Source organism: Amborella trichopoda, chromosome 8, assembly GCF_054954075.1.
Source record: "Amborella trichopoda isolate Santa Cruz 75 chromosome 8, AtrichopodaSantaCruz75HAP2 v2.0, whole genome shotgun sequence".
Classification (NCBI taxonomy): domain Eukaryota; kingdom Viridiplantae; phylum Streptophyta; class Magnoliopsida; order Amborellales; family Amborellaceae; genus Amborella; species Amborella trichopoda.
The window spans coordinates 41,141,963-41,157,681 of NC_142343.1; the positions used below are offsets into that span (position 1 = coordinate 41,141,963).

General features: G+C 36.5%; 1 protein-coding gene across 1 annotated transcript; it reads right to left on the reverse strand.

Moving 5' to 3' along the window:
- Nucleotides 1–13,612: 13,612 nt before the first annotated feature.
- On the reverse strand, nt 13,613–15,279 carry LOC18433561 (transcription repressor OFP2). The gene has a single exon (XM_006843645.4). The coding sequence runs from the start codon at nt 15,057–15,059 to the stop codon at nt 14,004–14,006; it is 1,056 nt and encodes a 351-aa protein (XP_006843708.1). The 5' UTR covers nt 15,060–15,279; the 3' UTR covers nt 13,613–14,003.
- Between the last annotated feature and the right edge of the window lie 440 nt (nt 15,280–15,719).

Consider the following 15,719-nt stretch of genomic DNA (forward strand, 5'->3'; position numbering starts at 1 on the left):
TGTTTGTATAATGTGTAAAAATGATGAGAAAACAGTAGACCATTTATTCCTCCATTGTTACGCAAAGATGATATGGAATTGGTGTTTGGTTTAGTTGGGTACACAAGATGATATCCCTATACCAGCTGGGAGTCTAATTGGTCATTGGAAGGTAAGTAGTGCTGGAAAAGAAGGGAGTATAATTTAGAAGGCGGTTAAAGCCATATGGGAGTTGTGGAAAGAAAGAAATCGAAGATATTTTGAAAATATTATTAAAACAAGTGTCGAGGTGTGTGAAAAATAAGAATTACAGCTACTGAATAGTTATAAGTTACATAGAGACTGGTGGGGGTTTCTAGCCTCGATTTGATGTATAATCTGAATGTCGTACTGGGTGTCAGATCGGTTAAAGAGATAAAGGTGGGGTTATGAGAAGGATGGTTCAAGTTAAATTTTGGTGGTAATTCATCGAGGAATCCAATACCAGCTAGAATAGGAGGCATCATTTGGGACTGTCATGAGTAGTGTTGAAAAAATACCATGGTCTAGTGGGGTTAATAACTGTGAATGAAGCTGAGCTCAAATCAATGCTTCAAGGTTTCAAATTGGCGAAAGGTTTTAATATACCAGTGGTGGTGGAGGGAGACTCTTTGAATGTAATAAAATGGATAAAAAATTGGACTGAGTTGTCATGTTTTTTTAATGAATAATTGAGGGAATAATTCGATTGTTGTATGGGTATAGTGTTCATTTGTACGTGTATCGAGAACAAAATATGGAGGCCGATGCTTGAGCAAAAGCATGAGTTACTGTTGAGTCTTTAATGATTCTGCAATTTTTTATTTCTTTTGATACTCAGTTTTTTCAATTTTTTTGAATGTAATTGTTTTCGCTGTCTTATTGGCCAAATGGCTTCCATGGTGATGTAATTTGCAAAGGATGATGTATAAAATTGTTACCCATTCGAGCAATGATTTCATGCGATCCTTGTATAGTAATATGTGCAACAATCTTAAAAAACCATTTTATGGTCATTTGTTTGATCCAAAATTTAAAATATGTACTCTTTTTATTCTAATGAACAATTGCAAGAAAGAAAATTTTGAAAACACAACCTAGAAAGTATTTTTTTAACTCAATTAACATAGGTAGTTCATTTTGGTAAGATGCTTAGATTTAGGCTTTAGAAAGATTTTTTCATTTCCAATTTTTTTGGATGGCATTATTACCATTAGATGAACAATGTTAATAAAGGAAAAAATGATTTTGAATTTATAAAGGTTAAGATCTTGAAATTTACAAAATGAATGCTCTAGATTCGTTTTTGGAGGGAACTTATTTTGACCATATCTAAAGTTCAAATTGAACTTTTTTTTTGGGGTGATTGATTATTGAGATGAAGATAGTGTGTGTGCAAAATTTGATATCATACAAATATCACAAACATGATTTTCTAAAAATATCGTTGCATTATACTATGATACAACCGTTCCAATAGATCATAGCTCTACCGATTCTAAATCTCTTTTGATTCTAAGAGGGAGAGAGAACCTCGAGTCCCACTCATTGTCCACTCATTCTGCTCCATTCGTGTATGATAGTACATGTAGGGAAACACTTAAAGGGAGAAACAGGAGCCAAAAATTTTGTGCTCCCTCGGGAGAATACTATCTATTTACTAAACCGTAAAGTATTTTTAGATCCGCAAATTTCAGGGGCTTCAACCCTCTCCAATCTTGGCAGCTAAACTGAAAAAGTAAAGAGCTTGTATATTATGTTCTCTCGGGAACATAATTTACTACTACTCCCCTAATCAAAAGATTTATTTGGGGAGATTTTTTAGTTTTGACATTTTAGAACTACTTAAGAATTAAAATTTAAATTTGAGTTTTCTAACATTTAGATCTCACCATCTAAAAATTGAATGGTCTCTATTCAATCTCGAGATATTATGTTTTCAAGTGTATAAATGATACAATTAGGGAATTTTTCATTAAAGTTAATCTACGGGATGAAGAGGTAAAATCCCCAAATTTGGGGTCCTAACATTAATTCTAGGTGAGATTTTACCTGAGGGAGAGTAATGGACATTATACTCTAATTAGAGTAGAATAATATTTTTGCAAAAGAAAATTAAAAAGAAGCAAGTCTTGCTCCATTCAATGCTTGAAAAAAAAAAAACAAATTGAATAAAAAACCATAAATTTTTGGAGGGTGAGATCTTAGTATAACGGCTCAAAGTTCAATTTTAAAAAAAATACAATAAGCGCAATCTTTCTATACTTCTCCTACAACATAAAACTTATATACTTCTCCTTATCCAACTATCCATTCTGAATGGATGGCTAAGATTGCCCCAATCACAATGTAACGTCTCTACACGATTTTATTTTTATTTTTTTAAAAAAATATTTTGACACCAAATTTTGGGGGTCCAATCCTATCTTAAACTCACATTTGTAAAAAATATAAAAACAATATTTCCAACAAAATAAAATAACCAAAATACCCCTTAAAATTCAAAAGGTATTTTGGTCTTTATATTTATCAAAAAATTATTTTTAATACTTCGTTTAGGTATGCCCCATGGCACGTATCAAATTTCATATTCACACAATCTGTATAAATATAATTAAAATAAAATACTCTGAGGCACCTGATTAGATCAAACCTGTGAGTGGCTCACTTGATCAAAACTGAACTGCTGGATGGTAGGGGAAGCATAGATCTTTTTTATTGTAGAGAAGTATATAAACCTTTCCTAAATAATAATAAGGTGATTCTTAAAGGGATCCCAAAATTTCATATCCACCAAATCCTCCAAAGTAAGTCTTTGCCTGAAGGAGTAATTGTACGGTTTGCTCCTATAGGAGCAAGTAATGCGTTCCAAATGGGCTTTTGCGTCTTCCACACTCCATGTTTCTCTTTTCTTTTTTGGAAAATCGTTTTATGCGATCGGGGATCACATTTCTACATTTGCGGTCCAAGATTATTCTTTTTAATTTTAAGAATTTATTTATATTTATGATCTCTAAGATTACATGTCCTTAAAAATTAAGAAAAATTACAAAAAAAAATCCTCAAGACTACACTTTCTATGCAATTTACCCACAACTTAATTTTTCTCACTTTTTTCTCTAAAATATACTTTTTATGCAAATACCCCCTAACCAAATAAAAAATAAAAAAAATGCCTAAACTACCCTCCCTTACTTTTACCTTACTCACACCTCTCTCTCCTCTGTGTGCTCCGGCAGTGCAACACTCTCGAGTCACAGCTCTCCGGCACTGTCTATGTGTGCTACGACAATGGATCATGTGCTTCGGTACTATGTAAATACACTCAGGCTGTGGAATCTATAAACATAGCGCTCTGGCATTGTGTATGTGTGCTCCGATAGTAGATGTGTGTTCCGGCATTGCATAAGTGCGTTCCGGCAGTGCAACACTCTTGAGTCACAGTGCTACAACACAATATGTGTGCTTCGGTAGTGGATCATGTGCTTCGGCAGTGGAATTTGGAGTCACATCGCTCCGACACTATGTATGCACGTTCTGGCAGTAGATGATGCGCTCCGACAGTGAAACACTCTGGAGTCACAGCGCTCGGGCAATTTCTATGTGCGCTCTGATAGTGGATCATGCACTCCGGCACTGTTTAAGTACGCTCCGACAGTATAATATGGAGTCACAGTGCTCCAGCATTGTGTATGTGCACTCCGGCAATGGATCATGATCTCCGGCACTGTAGTGGATCACTCCAGCAATGAGCTCTGAAAGTCAATGTTAAATCTGGCCAAATTGATTTCTGTGCATGGGAAGGGTATTTCTGTCAAAAAAAATGAACTTTTTCCCTTGACATAGAAAGTGTGCTTTTTGAAAAAAAGTAAGAGAAAAACTTAAGTTGGGGGTAAGTTGCATAGAAAGTGTAGTCTTGAGAATTATTTGTAATTTTTTCTAAACATTAAATCCAAAAATCAAAAGTAGATTTTTTAAGAGGTGACTCATTTATGCATGGACTCATAGGTGAGAGAAAAAGCCCCCTCTCTCTCTATGAGAAAGAGAAAGCCTTTAATCTCAAGATTTGGGTTCTTCAGCCTTTCTTTCAATTTAAAATGATGAGAGGAGAGACCTTAAGAAGTGCTAATCGTTTCTATTTGGAGGGCTTGTTTGTATGTAGTCGGTCGGTCACTATTAAGGTTGAGGAAGGGTTTAAAATTGTTATGATATGAGAAGTAGTTTTCTCACTCTCTTTTATTTTCCTTGTCCAATTTTTTAAAGGGAAGTAAACAATAGGAGAAGGTGCATAGGTGTGACTTTGAGGTTATCTCATCATACATTTACCCTTTGAAGTTTCCTTACTATTGAAAATTTTAAATATTGATTTAATTCCATACAAAACTTGAAACAAAAGTTTCATCATAAAGTTAAAGAGAAAGGAAAAGTATAGGTGGTAGGGCTGGCAATGAGCGGGGGGGTCTGGCGTAGCCTAATCGGCATTGACCTGAAAATGTAGGGCCAGGCCCATAGAATGTGGCGCAAGGGTTGGGCCAAAGCTTGGCCATTATGCCTCAAGGATCAGTCCCCAGCTGGGCTTGGGCGGGCACAGCCAAGGCCTAGGCCATGGTGCCTTTGCCCCCCACTGGGCCTGGCTGAGCCACGGCTGACCCACTAGAGGACTAGGCAGGCCCAGGGCAATGGCCGACCTGCCCCATGTACGGCTCATTGCCAGGCCTAATTGGTTTTTATGAAGTTTAAAAATAAAGGGGCTTTAGGGAAATAATTGTTCCTGTCAATTTCAATTTTTGGAAATTCCATTATTAATATTCCTTCTGATTTTCTAGAATAAAGCACGAAAGAGACTGAGTTTTTCCAAGGAATTTAAAAAAAGAAAAAGACTACAAAATTCGCCACTGTATTTGTGTGAACCTTAGGTCAATGTTACGTCTCTCTTGAATTGTTGTTTGGCTCGTCTTCTCAATTACTGCATTTTTCATGTCTAATTTTCTATCTCAATCCTACCCACCACTGATTCCTTCCATTATTATAAAGCTATTTTTAGCAGAGAAAATTTATGTCAATCCTAATTCTATTTTTTTTTTGACGAGACATCAGAACCTGCTACCACCAAATTTATAGGTCATAGATCCCTACGAAACCCCAAATTTTTAGGTCCTACTTTCCTACAAGTTAACCTTATGCCAACTTAAATATCAACTTGGGAAGCTTCTCTTGTATTTAATCACCATTTAAATACACAAAAATATTATAGTGAATATAAAGAGATACAACCAATGTTTCAAAACCCAGCAATCGGTTGGGAACCATCAATCAGGACTGGAAATCGGCAAGATCGAACTAGTTCTAGGAAATTATCAGTACTAACCAGTCTCCCTCCCCCAACATTACTATTCCCTCACAAAAATATTTTGTTTTTTTTATCCCTTGTTTAAGTTTATCTAATATATTTTTTAAGTTTTTTTCTACATCACTCGCCTTAAACATAAACCCCTCTTTTTATTTTTTGTAACTTTTTTAGTTTTTCCCACCGACTCTGTCCGATCAAGACTACTTCGTATCGACAATCAGGCAATCTAAAATGGATCTATGGGGCGGACCACCAATCTGTCTTATTATATACTTCGATACAAAAACGAGAGAAGTATCCTCCGACACAAGTTGAACTCTCTCTCTCTCTCTCTCTCTCTCCACATCAACCAGGAGTCACAAAAGAGAGGAATGCTTCATATATTTGTGCCCTATGAAGTCCTAAAGCCACCCCTATTTTCATTGTAAATTAGTTGGACTTTCACGTTTTTCTTGCAGGGAGCAACAACCAAAAGACAACCGAAATTTGATTGCCCCCAAATTTAGGGTCGTGTCCTCAGTTTTGTCCAGTATGCAAGACAAATAATTTGTATTCGGAAATATTTCACCAATATTCAATAGCCCTCATCTACTGATTTTTTTAAATAATTTTATAATATTTTATCAGTTAGGGGCGCAACAAATTTCGGTGGAACCTTGAACCTACCCTAAATTTTCCCAAGAATTAAAATGAAGTAGAGCCTACGAATATGGGGAGGGTGACCTTTATGTTTCCCCATTAGAAATTAGATAGAAAGAGACAAAGGAAGGGGGAAGGGGTGATGATTCTTAGGAGAGAGAGAAATTTGGTCTAAGTTACCATATACAGAAAAAATTTTGTTTCGTCATAATTGAAAATTTTTAGACTGATGTACTAGACTTTTGAGATATATACTAGACCTAACCCTATGTCGTGTGTCCATATAATGCTAAAGAGAGCGATATTTCATTTGGTTGTTATCAATTTGCATACAGGGCGAGTTTCACTTAACACACCGAAAAAAAATTCCAAGGGAAAGTAACACATGAAACTCTTGACAATAGGAGAGAGAAAATTGCTACATTTATTGGGGCCTCATGGCTATATTTTGTTGCCCATGCCCCATTTTTTTATTGCAATTCACTTAGCCCTTTGCTAGCCTACTTGTACAATTTTTATTAGAATCACCACGGTGGAGAGAGATAATATCACGCTTACAGTAAGTGAGTGGAGGGGTGGCAACGGGTCGGGGCCATACCCAAACGTGACCCGCTAAGTCCAATTTTTGGACCTATATCCGAACCCAGATTGGGTATAGGTCCATTGCCACCCCTAACCAAATTTTAACACCAAAAGTGTACAGACTCCACACGTTTGGTAGCCTCTCTCTAGACTCTAGAGAGAGACTACCAAACTTTATAGTAAACAGGTGAAATTTCCGGGGTTTGCTCATTACAATAAAAATACACCCCTTCGGCCTTTGATTCTCATGTGCTCCTTACTGAATCCCGACACCATATTCTACAGTGTAAAATTGTCTTTTCACCGAGAACACCTACTTTCCCTTTATTTACAATATATTTAATTTCTAAATCTTAAATGTCGGGCAAAGGAGGACATACAAATATTTTTTTGATTTTCTTGCCCTAAAGTAGATCCCTTTTTTGGACTTTATTTCCATTGTGTTGTTATTTCTAGTTTTCTACTACAATAACATAGTAGTAAGAGCCACTTGGTGTGTACCTATTTTTAATATTTCACTAAGGAAATATTCATGATCATTGTTGGTGAATGCTACCAAACAAATGCATAAATTAATATTGAAAAGACAAAGGTAGCTTTTCCTTTTTCGAGGTTCGAACTAAGAAACCCTCATTTATTTCAAAAATTGAACAAATGTGGCTCGTCCTTCTAGTGAATGTGAAGACATGCAATAATGAGACAATATCCTTTTCTTTGTTAAAAAACAGAAGAAGAAAAAGACAATATCCTTTTTAGTGTTATAAAAATCATATAAGAAACATTTATTTACTATTTTACTTAGGGTACGTCTGTTTTGGCGATTGAGAAAGTTATTTTTATGAAGAATTGAGAAATTAGAAGTATTAGAAAAAAGTCGAAGTAAAAAACTCTGGCTAGAAGCTGAGAACCGTTATTTGGTAATCTGTTTGTGAAAACTTAAGAAATTTTGGGCTAAAGCTTGGGCAAATGGGAGCAAATGGAGATAGAGAGGGGAGAGAAGTTAAAGGGTTAGATAAATGAAAGAGGGATGAGATGTGTTTCTTTATTTCAAAACCCAGAATTAGGTATTGGATTAGCTCTCCACTTTGCTGATCTAGATAGTCGATTTCGATCTACATCACCCAATTCTTCAAGGTCTAATAAAAAAATAAAATATTAAGAAAGGAAACAACAAATTATTGACAGTTTATATCAAGTGGGAATCACCCAATTCTCTATCCTGGATTTCTGATTTGAATTATAAAATCACCTTAGTGTCTAATAGAACCTAGCAATTCCTACTGAGTCAGCCTGATTCCCAATTCTATAAATGAATTGAGCAACAATCACCTATTGAATTCAATTTGAATTACCAATTCAAAATCCGGATCAACAATTTTTGAGGGACTGGTTTGAATTGAACTACTCAGATAAAAAATGCACTATCATTGCAAAAATTGTTTAATTTAAATAAATACGGTTGTATAGAAAATTCTCATCATCATCTTCAAAGCTTTTTTTCAATTAATTGGGATCTGCTACACAAATCTTGATTCGTCATTACGCTCTATTATGGGTCATACCCTCGGTGAGGTCATAAATCCCTAGGTTTTTTCTCACTACTTTCAATCACGTCCTTTTAGGCCTACCACATCAATATTTCAAAAAGAACTTAGCTCACTTCAATCGTAGTAAACTCTGAATTGTATAGAAAACTCTAAAATCCAAAAGGAACCTGGCTCTCTTCATATGTAGAAAACCAAGTTCCAAAAAGACAAACTCAGCCAAAACCGAAATAACCCTTTTGCTTCAACAATTGGACCTGATGCATGATATATTCTTGCTGTCTTGAGGTACTTAAAGCCACAGACGTGAATGATTTAAGATGCCATTAGGTTACAGTGAGAATACTCCCAAGATACAATCAAGCCAAGTGAAACACTATATTGATTATTTGAGTTTCATGCTCAATAAAATCTATGAAGGATGTAGTTGTTAGGATTGTGACTTGCTCTCGAATATATCCGTTTGGGACAAGCTTCGATTCAGTTGAATTTTGAAAGAATCAATTGGATAAGTCTTGTGATATAAAGGACTTTCAGTTAACCGTGGGAAAAGATAAATCAGTTGACCATGGTGAAATCAAAGCAATGAAAAATGAACTCAAAAGATGAGCTCAACTAGAGTATTTAAAGGGAAACTTGAATAAACTGTAGAATAGTATACAATGAGACCATTTACTTTTGGTACAAAGTTATCACAATTAATTTTTTACTATTGGATGTGAAATTGGATGGTTGTATTTATTCGATTGACTAAACTCAATCTTCAAAAGAAATTTTCTCGAACTTATAATACATCCAAATTATCATACTTTACATCGGATGGTTATAAGTAATTGTGACATCATTATAACAAAGGTAGATAGTATCATTATATGCGATCCATGAACTATTGCCGGTTGAAATGTTGGATGTATGACCCATAATTGTTATGAATATCCGCAAGCACAGGCAGTGAATAGTCATAACCATGGCAAAAGGTCAGTTAACTATCACAATCATGTTCAAAGGTTAGTGAATTGTCCTGACCACATACAAAGGCGGCAAAGCAAAACGTTGTTAATTCCATTGTATATTCATAAGGGCAGTTGAAGGCCATGTCTTTTTAAGAAAGGCCTTGAGGCTTGACAGATCATAGTTATCACAACTGGACCGATTTGGTGGTTAGACTGTCGATGGATGCTTTAGTTGGACCAGTCCAGATTAATAATTGAATTTGGTAAAAAAACAAGTCAGTATTAATATTTGATGGGTTTTGGTCAGTTCAACAAGCTGAACTAGATTTGATAAGAAACAAGTTAAAATAAATATTTAATCGATTTTGGTTGGTCTCGACAGGCTGTTTCCTACAAATTCATAGGTCCAAATAAACTGGACAAATTTTTTTCAAATATATTATATATTTTTAAACTATCATTCATATTTTTCTTTACTTTTTTAAAATTCGGTCAAATCAATTTGACTGACAGTCAGATTGGTTTTAATTAGACTAGACCCTCTCATTAGTTTAATGACCAATCTGATCTTAATGTTGCTGGACATAGGAGGGTGAAATGGTCAAAAATAAACGACGAAAAACAAATGTTGTTCCAATCTCTATTATCCTATCCTAGGTGCGATATATCACTTTTTCAAGACGATGTTTGCTTTTTACTATTAAAAATCAGTGTGCATATCATTTGCAACTAGGCAAATTTGTTCTTTGGATAGATAGAAGCAAAGGATTGAGAGACTATCTTGCCAATACGAATATACTAAGTATTGCAAATTTTAAATCACTAAACTTACTTTCTTTCTAGAGAGAAAAAGTTTTAATAGAAAACACTTAGGGAAATTCGTATGGCTTTTGTACTTCAAAACAACAGGAAACAAGTCCCTATTTATAGGCAAAGAAAGTTTCTCTTCACTTTCACATATGATCCCAAAAGTTAAGAGTTGCCGCTCTTGAAATCTCAACCATCAATGTGGCATGGTAACTCTTCAAGTTCAAAAAACCAACTGCCGCATTGTTCTTCTTCGAATTTAAGAACAATCGTTACACGTTCTATACACTTCTTCTGGTAGACTACATGTATCGGCACAAATCACCAAACGATCATTATGATAATCCACAGAAGGCTAGGCAAGGTATAAACCAACAGCAGTCTTTTACCAAAAGCATTGTGCGTAGCAGTAAAAGGATAGACATGCTACAACTCGACCTATACACGTGCTTAAGCAAGAGGCGCCTCATGCAAAGTGCAACATGCACGTGTACATTCTACATGTACTCTCCAAAGATTTTTTCTGTTTTTTATTCTTGGAAGACAAGTGAAAAAGTTATTTAATTTTTTAAACAAAATTTTCCTCTTCCGCATTTTTAAAGCACATAAGACAAAAATACAATTTTCAAGCCTGACACTTTCCAAAACACTATTGAACAAAAGAGTAAGTATTTTAAAACAACGCAAGGTATTTTTCCCAAACAAAAAATACAACACATAAAACTGCAGCACGCAAAGACTTATCCGCACATAAAACATAGAAATAGTCCAGCTCCTAGCTAGTTACGTGCTCATGTGCAAATAAATCAGAAAACCCATAAAACCATGAATCCCTCTCTTGGAAGCCTGTAACCCTTTTTCTAGGTAAGAGTTAGCTTCAGTGTTAATAAAACCTAGGGGTGGCATTGGGGTCGACTAGATCTGGAACCCATCGGGTATAGCCGACCTCGGTCCAGGTATGAGTCTAAATAGTGGATCCGAATTTTATTTGGGATGGGTCTGGTTTCTGTTGGACTCGACCCGTGCTCATAGCCATAAAGTATATGATGACAATCATGTGTCTTTGAGCGTACACTAGGTGTTCATATTGTCACAATATTGGTAACATTTATCGTATTATTGGCAAAAAAGAAGAAGCTCGTAGTCATAGGGTATATAATGGTAAAAAAAAGAAAAAAAAATAAATGCTCATAGTCATAGCGTGGCAATGGATCAGATTAGACCCAAGACCCGATGGGTAGACTCGGGACCCAACGGGTCCAGTTACGAGTCCAAATTTTAAACCAGAATATTGTTAAAGATCAGGTCCGAGTCCAATTGGACCCGACGCATTGCCACCTCAAATGAAACCCATATCGAGTTGCCAGATTGGTCATCAGTGAGACAGATCTGGATTGCCAATTCAAGCCCATAAAAAAACCAATTATTTTAAATTTCAAAAATTAATAAGAAGTAAGAGTTTGTAATTCTCCCAATTCGGATTATCCAATTCCTTGACAAACTCGCCATATACTCTAACATAATTTTACGCTTGCTCCATCTTTTCCAGATTCAGAGCAGCGGTTCCCGCTCGGGATGGCCATTTTCTTTACACAGCACTAGCACTGATGTGCACAACTTGAGAGAGAGTGGAAACTTATACCATGCTCCGTGTTCTTAGGGGAATTTCGGCCCGTCCAACACGCGAAACATCCCAATTAATAGAACTATGCCATCAAATTTAGGTTCAAATAAATGCGAATCACGATACTACCGAAATTATTGGAACGTACATTAACTAATTTCGGAAATTTCGACGTCATTTCCTGTCTTACTGTTTGGGCCGTCAAAAGTCGAAATTAATGAATTCCCAACTAGGAAGGACCGAAATTCTCCTTTATTCGGGGGATATTTCGGAGATTCTGTGCCCCTTTCTCTCTCTTCCTTACATTCAGCAACCATAACGAATTAAAATTTCCTTTTCATAGGAAACCACTTTGACCAAAATGGATTGGATCCAAATCCTGAAATTTCGGTTTGAGTCTTGGAGCATCTACTAAAATAAAGTGGAAAGTGAAAACTTTTCCTGAACATTGAGAGAGAAAGAGACGAGACAAAACTCGTTCACGAGGTTTCGCCGCCCTACCTCCGCCATGGTCCCCACCCACAAATAACATTACGTGAAAAAAAAACCGAGCTAGGCTCAGCCGTCTGATCGCATTTTGTGGCCCAGGGATCCCTGACACGTTTTAAACCCTATAAGACAAAGAACGAAAAGGTTATATGTTTTAGGATTTGTCTACGAAGAGGCCATTTCATCTCAAAATGGTAGGGGTTGGTTCGAGGCAGGTCACGAAGTTTGAAATTTTATTTCTATTATGTCACACGCCTTTATAACTATCTTAATTTAAATATAGGTTGTCACTTTTAGGTATAAAAGATAATAGACACTTTGTGGACAATCCCTTAGACTGCTCGTATGCCAGGAGATTGAAACTCTATTGTATAAAGATTATCTATAAATAAACTATTTATCTTTTGTACAAAAAAATCACAATCATTATTGTTTCTTAAATTTAAAAATAGGTGATTGTAAGAGTATCCTTAATTAGACACAAAGTTCTTGAAAAAAAAACTTCTCAGACTTCATGACTCATCCCAAGCCATCCAATTTGACATTTAATAAGTGAGAATAGTTGTGCCATTGTAAAAAAAGTAAATGGTCTCTTTATAGACAATCTCTATTATACAAAAAAATATATAATGAACCTATTTATTTATCTTTAATACAAGGTGATCACAATTAATTTTGACCATTGGATATGAATTTGGGTGGTTGCATTCATTTCATTGATCAAACTCAAAGTTCAAAAGAAATTTTTTCGAACTTTGTAACATAACCAAACTATTAAATTTCATATCGAATAGTTGTAGGTAATTGTGACCTCTCTATACCAAAAGTAAATTGTCTCATTGTATACAATCCCTTATATATAATACGAATCAATATAATAATTTATTTATAAAATATAAATTGTATGAATATGTTGAGCCATCCAATTCACTAAATACAGTGGAAATGGGTCAAGTATTAGCATGACTTTAAAAAACTAAGACCTAGGCCACAAAATATAGCCCCGAAGGCAAAATCACTCTTTTTTTTACTTTATTTATTTATTTATTTTTTTATCCAGCCCAGCTCTCATACGGCTAGTGCCCAGCCTGGGCCAGCCCTATAGGGACCAATGGCCTGGATAGGGGCTAAAGCCAGCCCTATAGGGACCAAGGGCCTGGGTAGGGGCTAAAGCCAGGCCGACACAGCCCGTTGACACCGTTATAACACTAAGCGATACGGCCTGAGGAGAGTGGGCCCTGAGCTTTATTTTCAAGACATTAAAGCACCACATGATGGGCATGAAAGAGAGAGATCACCACGGAATCTATTCAAGAGAGAGATGGGGGGGGGTAAGAACAAAAACAAAAGACATGTAGTCAGTGCAGAGAGAGATCTAAAATGCACTTAAAAAAGCAAAAATGAATGCAGAAAGTTTTAACATAGTAAGGTTAAAGCATCACAGGGGACTTTTTTTTTTTTATTTTGGGACTTTATGCCCAATGAATAACATATTTTTAATCACGTATTTTTACATTTAACGGTCAATGATGACCGTCACATTTAACGGTCAATGATGACTTTGACATCGTTATTTAAAAATAAATGATGTTATTATATATATTTTCAATTAAAAATTCCCAAAATATCATTGAATTCCCTTCCTCTCAATGTATTAAAAACAAAGAGTCAAATGCAACATTGCTCTCCTAAAATCTCCATGTTTTTTCTAAGAAAATCACAATGCATGCTTTCATTTATCTCTGAGAATTACAATGTATAAATACAACTATACAAACAACCCCATAAATATAATTACAACTCTGTAAATAGCAACTGTTCTTCTGAACATGAGTAAGCGTTCAAAAACACTCACAGGTTATTCTAGTTAGGAGATGATAATCCTTCCTCTCTCTCTCTCTACATGTTATTTTAGTTACGATATGATAAACCAGTTATTCTCTCTCAAGATCCATCTCTCTCTCCATCCCCATGTTACTCAAGTTACAAGATGATAGCACATTTTTTCTCTCCCTAGACTACAATCGAATATCAGTGAATTCAAACCAGACCTGCTCGAAGACCTTCACAATAACATCGTGGTACTCGTCGGAATTTAGAGAGAGATAGCATGCAAGCAGCTCCTCGAGCTCAGCTGACGCCCGTAGATCGTTCTCCAAAATCATCTCGACCATCGATTCCTTGAAGTCTCTTTGCGGGTCTCGCGACGCCTTCACGACCGCCAGGCTTTCTGATACCCCCGAAAGCCCGCTCGGATTTCGCTTCTGCCCTGGCCTCCTCTGAATTCTCCCTCTACTCCCCAAAATTCTTGGTGAATTGCTCCTCAGTTTCAATCCAGTGCCATTGTTAGAGAGAGAGGACCTCCTTACTGGGCTCTTCTGTTCCCTAGAGTAGCTCTTCACACTCTTATCCTTGGTGATTTTTAGAGAGAGAGAGCTTTGAACCTTTTGGGGGTCCTTAATTGCATCACCTCTCCTCAGTTTGAGCTCCATTTTGGCTGGAGCTTCCAGTTGTTCTTCAGTGAAAGGTTCAGGCTCAGGAATTCCCCTGTTTTTTATGTCTCTGAATTTTGCAGGCTTGGTGAGAATGGCTGGAAGTTCCATTTCAGGAAAGTCGAAAAAACTTTCTGGCGAGCATTTCCTGCTAAATTCATCATCCATGTCTATGATTATATCGGTGGAGTCGCCGGACTCTGGCGAAAATAGGTCGGCATGCCTAAAATTTTCGCTTTTCCGGCGAAACTCCGGCGAAAAATGGGAGCTTTGGATTGTGTCAATTGTCGCCTTGCAGCTACAATTTGCAGAGACAGAGGAGGAGACAAGCTTGGGTTTCTGGTGCTTCTTTGAGGGCTTCTTGGTCTTTTTGGTGGGTTCAGGGAAATGGGTGTCTGAGGATTTGCAGTTAAGAGGAGAGGAGTTGTAGTGGGGATGCAAAGGTGGAGAAGAAGGTGGGTTTTGAGCTCTGGTTTTTGGTGGGTTGAGAGATGAGGTTCTCCTGGTTTTGCCCATGTCTCTGAGCCTGTAAAACCATGCATTGGGCATGATATCAGAGAGCCTGAATTTGGAGTTCCCCATGTAACCTTTCTCTCTCGCTCTCAATGTGTGGCCGTTTGTAAAACGCACTGGTGAGTCTCTCTGGTTATTACAGGGAGAAGAAGAATGCAGAGAATTATGATCTCTCTAATGTTGTGGAGAGAGATTGCAGACTGAGGATAAGTGTTTTCTCCCCCTCTCTCTCTCTCTCTCTCTCTCTCTCTAGGGGAAAGTGGAGAGAAGTTTCTTCTCAATAAATTGTGGGGGAGAAATTGGTGCGAGACATTGAGGATAAATAGAGAGAGAAAGAGAGAGAGAGAGAGAAAAAGAAGAGAGAGAAAGGAAGAGAGAGGACGTTGGGAAAGAACGAGGAGAAAAAGTTGGAGTGGCGTGTCTTCGAGCTGCAAAAGGACCCCACGAAAATAAAAATACGCGGAAAAATAAGGAGAAAAAACACCCCAAATTCTCTATAAATTTGATAGGATCATCACCCTTTCTTTGTCGAAAATGACATAGGAAACCATCCTCTTTGTATTATCAACTAAAGTATGGCCACTGCTTTTCACCGTCTTTTTTGTTATTTTAGCAGTGGAAATCGAACTTAGGACCTAACGTATGTTTGCTTTATTTCTAAAGTATTTTTATGTCTTAAATCATTTTATAAGTAAGGTACACCTCTAAATTTTATCAAAGATGTTATTT